This window comes from Lotus japonicus, chromosome 2 (assembly GCF_012489685.1).
Source record: "Lotus japonicus ecotype B-129 chromosome 2, LjGifu_v1.2".
Lineage (NCBI taxonomy): Eukaryota > Viridiplantae > Streptophyta > Magnoliopsida > Fabales > Fabaceae > Lotus > Lotus japonicus.
Genome location: NC_080042.1, coordinates 44,947,801 through 44,953,793, shown reverse-complemented (window position 1 = coordinate 44,953,793; position 5,993 = coordinate 44,947,801). Strand labels below are relative to the sequence as shown.

Here is a 5,993-nt window from a genome sequence, read left to right as displayed (position 1 = left end):
GGCGTGCTTCTTGCTGGTCCTGATTTGTCACCCCTCCCCTTTGCCTCTACGCTCTTTGAAGCTAGCTACACTTTGGTTTGAATGTGTTCTCTTGGTTTTTTTAGCTGCTCCTACCACTCTGGATCATTCTTTGAAGATGGTTGTTGGATCCCGATTTGATCAATTTTGTCACCCTTAGGGTTTGTTTTAGACTGTTTTGTTAGGCGTTAAAGCATGTGTTAATGCTTCTGAGGTTTGCTTTGGATGTGTTTTGGGTTCTTATGTTTGGTTGGGTTTATGATGACTTTCTGTATAAAAAAAACCAAGCATCATCATCTCAAGATATATAAAGTTGAAGATTATGATGTTGAGAATGAATATTATAACAAAATGCTACTTAGCTTGGATCATAATTAGCTGGATTCTATTCATGACATTTGATACGCTTTACATGTTGAATTTGAATTTTGCATTGTGTTAAATTAAGTATAATGGCTTTCTATACAGTATATTGATTGTAATTATATTTTCTATTTCTTTCATGCATTTTTTAAAATTATTTCATGTAACATTTTGTATTAAAAGTTCCACTATGTTATTTTCTAATTTAAAATATTCTTTTGGAATAAATATTTATATATTTTTGGAGTTCTTAATAAATTAGATTAGAGAATGGATAAGCAGATCTAGCTGGGTTTTCCTATTTTTTTTGCCAAATTATCTATGAAAGTTTCCTATCGAATTAGCTCTACAAAATATCTATATATACACAAAACACAACTTTCATATTTTCAAAGAGTGAAAATGCTGTCAAATTTTATAAACCATAAATTTTTGAGTCTTATGTGATATTGTGCTTGAAAGTGATCGTGACAAGATTCTACTCCTACATTGAGTGTATCTTTTTAGCCATTGTAAAGTTCTTCTTCTTCTCTTAGAATCTAAGTGATTCTTTCTCCACCATAGAGTTTGGTGAAGATCATCATATAGTGTTTGGTGATTATGCAAAAAGTCCTTTGAATTGGGGTGATTCAGAGTCCACCATAGAGTTTGGTGTACGCAATGTAAACAAGGAAGTGGTTGCTTTCTTGAGGGTGTTCTTGAGGGTCTTGGTGTGAGGGTTGTACTGAACATTGCTTACATAGTGGAACAATCACTGAATTAGACAGAGGGACTTGGCATAGCCTTCGGTTGGTGAAGGTAAACCATGATACATCTGTTTGTGATCTTCTTATCCCTTAACTCTTTATTTTCAGCATTTCAATTTGTTATTATACTTGATTTCCTTCTAGTTTTCAATATACACTTCTGAGTTTGGGATTTTAATTTGATTATATTGCTGCGGATCAAATTCACATAATTCTTAGGTAGCTATTTAGTGTTTACATAATGTGCAACAAGAGAATTACCATTGGAAAACTTTACAAGAACATACTTTATCCTTTTTATAAGAAACAAAACTAGCTAAGCTACCAGAAATATAATATGTAGCTCCTGTATCTATAATCCATTGAAGAGGCAAGAAATTATCACTGTGTGTTGAGTTGAGCCACAACATAATTCTTGGTTACATGGGAAAAAATTGACCCTGGTTGTACGATTTGGATCCTGCTCCTGTGAGAGTGAAGTGAGAATTATCTCCATGATTTTGAGTCGGAATCTTCATTCGTAGCACTGAATTTAGAATCAGGACCCAAAGTCATGTTAGCATGCCTCGTCGGACCTTGAAATTTGTTATTCTTTTGCTTAAAACAATATGGATATCCATGTTTTGTGTAGAAAACATCCACAGTGTGTCCTGATCTCCCATAGAAATAACAAATTTGACGAGCTTGATTTCAATATCCATTTGCGCCATACCATTTTTCGCCATGTGAGTTGTAATTCATGTTGTTTCTAGAATTAGAAGCGCCCACTTCCAGAATTGAATTTACCTCCATTGTGATCCCCTTGGTATTGCTTTTGAGAATCTATAATTCCACTTGCATTGGTTATGAGAACTCAAGGAACATGTTCAATTGTAAATTGTATATCTTGTTGCACAGCTAATTAATTGAAACACACAATTTATGTTAGAGATTGGATCCATGAGCATGATCTGTGAGCTAATTCCAGAAAATTGTTCACTAAGGTCTCTAAACCTTATGACGTGATCAGAATTCAAATAATTCTACAACTAATTCTAATTGTGAAAGTCCTGTGTTATAGGACGTCTCAAGCACCAAAATTCTACCGTTGGGGTTTAGGAGGGGTGATTTTCTTTTGAATATTGTGTATGAGTGAGTGACTTTTATCAGTTTTATGTCTTAGAGGGGGTGATCGCGCAAATCAATTGAATTGAAGTCCCCACTGGTCTTATCTGACGATGCAATTCACGAAGGGCATCACCTCATGCTCCATGCTTTGATTAAGGTTGAGAATAATAAAATTGTTTTTTGAAGAATTAAAGAATATATTATTTTCTCCCCTTAGAGTGCGTGCCAACATCTCATAATTTTAAATATTAAAAGCTCAAGCCACAATAATGATACCTCATTTTCTAAACACTTCATTTCTACATATTTTTATTTCTATCTCTCTCCTCTCATTATCTATCACATCATCTCTTTAACTTTTTTTTTATCTCTCTTTTCATTTCACCTCTCTTAAAGGTATGAAAGTGACATTATTCCTCAAGCCATAGTTACTTAAAATTTAGCAAGTCAATTTAATTTAACAAACCTTGTATTGTATATTTACTCCTCAAAAGCTTATATGAGGGGTTTTAATTTCACACTTCTTTATATGTCTAGCTTTTGAGTTTTTTAAATGACCCATGATAAAGTTTGAGTTAAATAACCCACCATCCAATCACATTACAGATAAATGAGTTGGAAATAAATTAATAAATAAAATATAGAAATTTTAACTCACTTATCTTCAATGTGATTGGATGGTGGATTATTTAACCCAAACTTTATCATGAATCATTTATTCGACCTCTATTATTATAAGTTAATTTCATATATAATTAATTAACATAATTAGAATAAGAAATGTTCAGTTTAGTCAAACATGATAAGAGTTTCTAGAAAAGTCTTTTGATAAAGTGAATTATAGGCAGCTTCAATTCTTTGAAGCACCAACGACAACTATGACTTAATTCCAAAGCTACCACCTTCCTTATTTATTCCCTTCCCAAGATGTTATTTCCCCTGCTTTGCTACACTTGTAAGTTGTAACCAACAACCGGAACAACATTTTAGTTGACAAAACCACCCCTCACCGTGTACTCAGCGTGTGGTATTAAAATTAATTCATTATACTATGTTTTCTCTTTTTTTTTTCCTTGTCCAATCTGCTTTCTCCATTAAAATTGCTTTAACATCATCTGTTAATTTTTTTTTATAAACCTGATATTTTTTACACAATCACAATCTAATTAAAATTTATCAAGTTATCTCTTTTTTTTAATGGCAAAAAAAAATTATCAAGTTATCATATCATAATTAAATTTAAATTATCCCCGAATAATAGCTCAAGCGGTAAGAGCTAGGGGACATGTAGGTTAGGTGAGGGAGGTTCATTGATCAATCTCTGACGGATGCAATTTATCTTTCCGATGTAAAAAAAAAAATTTAAATTTAAAAAAATTTAAAATAAAAAATGAAGTGATGTTAATGCATGTATAAGACTCTTTATAGTATATACAAATTAATATTTTTTAGAATTCTAATTATCCCATAATTTATGATAGATTACATGTATGTAATGACAACTCTAACAATTAATTTTCTAAGTAAAAACACCACATTTATCATGATAGTGTCCCTGATTTTTGTTTAATTCCTTTTATGTTTGATAGCTGTAATATTCTTTATAGAAGGGAATAGCTTGGGCTTTTAGCCCCGTATGTTGCCAAAAAAATTACTATCATTTTTTAATTAACACATTAATTAAGTTTATCAAATATTTTCTTAATTAAGGTGGTAATTATTATTATTTTTTGGTAAAATAAATGTGATAATTATCTGTATTCTAAATGTAAAAAAAAAAACTTAATGTCTAAGTAAGAGTTAGAGAGTAATAAATGTGATAATTATTTGTAGTGTCAAGGACGTTCTTGCTTAGTTAGTTTGTTTAGTTGTTTCATTTCCATTTGCAACAAAAAAAAAAAAAAAAAAGAGTAATCAATGGCAATGCTGTAATTACCCCACAAAAGTGTGTGCTAAAGGAAACCAGTCTCCACCCTCACTCCACACCTATAAAACCCGTAACCAGCATCACCAACTACACATTCTCTCAAAAACCCCAAACCTCTTCTCTGAAACAATGGCATCACGCTACGAACTCGAAACGAAGCTATCATCAGCTCGCGGCTTGAAGAACGTGAACTGGCGCCACGGCCCAAACAAGCCATACGCCGTCGTGTGGGTCGACCCGAAGAACAAATTCTCGACCAGAGCCGACGAAAACGGCGACACCGAAGCCAATTGGGACCAGACCCTCACGATCCCTCTACCACCGGAGCCGCTTGAAGATCTCACGCTCTTCATCGACGTCGTCCACTTCGGCTCCGAGGAAGACACCAAGCCGCTCATCGGCTCGGCTAAGCTCAAGCTGAGGGAGATTCTCGATGAAGCCGGGATCGGCGATCGAGCCAGCCGCGCCCTCACGCTGAAACGCCCTTCCGGGAGGCCGCAAGGGAAGGTGGACGTGAAGGTGGCGATCAAAGAGTCCGGCTACCGTGCGCCGCCGCCGGGTGCGTATTACGCTGCATCTCCCTACGGCGTTCCTCCTGCTCAGTCGCGTGATTATTCCCATGCTCCGCCGGCGTATGGAGCACCGTACGGTGCTCCGCCGCAGGATCCGTATTACTCCGCCGCGCCGCCGTCGGGGTATCCTTACAATGCGCCGCCGCAGACGGCAGCGTATGGTGGTCAGGGGTATCCTGGTCAAACGGCGTCGTATGGACAGGGGTATCAGGGTCAAACGGCGTCGTATGGTGGACAGGGGTATTCGGGGCAAACGGCGTCGTATGGGTATACTGAGGAGAAGAAGAAGAGTAAGTTTGGGGGGATGGGGACAGGATTGGCTGTAGGCGCGGTGGCTGGGGTTCTAGGTGGAATCGCATTGGTGGAAGGTGCGGAGTATGTTGAGGATAAGATTGCTGACGATGCTGCGGAAAAAGTTGAAGATGATCTTGGCTTTGATGGAGACGATGGTTACGATGGTGACGATTTCTAAGTAGTCTTTGTACTTTCTGAGCCACCAAACCAGTAAAAAAAAGATAGAATATGCTATGCTAATTTCAAAACAGAAAAAGAATATGCTATGCTGCTTCAAGAAGAATCCAAGGCATTATTTGGAGTTGGACATTGGCATAGAATATTTGGGCAAGGGTAACATGGAAAAAGATGCTTTGATTCTCTCCTCTGTAATTTAGCTTTGTTTGGTTTTCTCTTTCTTGAAACATGGCAGCTAGTTTATTATTGAAATTTGTTGTGATAGGTGTTGGTGGTTGTCTTTCTTGCATCTGTGAACACCAATATTGCTTTGATACGAGTGTTTCATTGTTTGTATTTTGATTTTTCAGCTATTTCCCTTTTGGCAGCTGCTGTCACGTTTGGGCTAATGGGCTGAAATTTTCCTTTTGCAATGTAGCTAGATATCACTTTTCTATTGCAAAGGCCCAGGTGCATGTGGGTGGATTGTAAAACTGCATAGATATCTCTCTTACTTCTTGGGATTCTTTGGGTACCTAACCCCAATAAGATAGTCACTTATTAACTTCTTTTTTTCTTGAACTCCACTTATTAACTTCTTGGTTGGATAAGATGAGGCGCAATCATTAAATGTTAGTTATGATGTGTATAAACTGCACAATAATATGAAAGCAAAGTTATTAAACCCACTTACCATTTTAAGTGTTGTACTTGTATATGTAATTTTGAAAAACACTTTTTTTCTTGTAGTTGACTTGAGAAACACCTCCAACCATACCATCTTTAATCGTCAATAGATAGTCGCGAGAC

General features: G+C 36.2%; 1 protein-coding gene across 1 annotated transcript; it reads left to right on the top strand.

Annotated features, from left to right (window-relative positions):
• Window positions 1-4,048: 4,048 nt before the first annotated feature.
• LOC130738088 (protein SRC2) lies at window positions 4,049-5,540 on the top strand. The gene has a single exon (XM_057589988.1). It carries the CDS (start codon window positions 4,291-4,293, stop codon window positions 5,203-5,205), a length of 915 nt encoding a protein of 304 aa, XP_057445971.1. The 5' UTR covers window positions 4,049-4,290; the 3' UTR covers window positions 5,206-5,540.
• Window positions 5,541-5,993: the final 453 nt, after the last annotated feature.

Excerpts from the sequence above, each read along its gene's own strand:
- LOC130738088 (XM_057589988.1), top strand. The coding sequence starts at position 4,291 with ATGGCATCACGCTACGAACTCGAAACGAAGCTATCATCAGCTCGCGGC.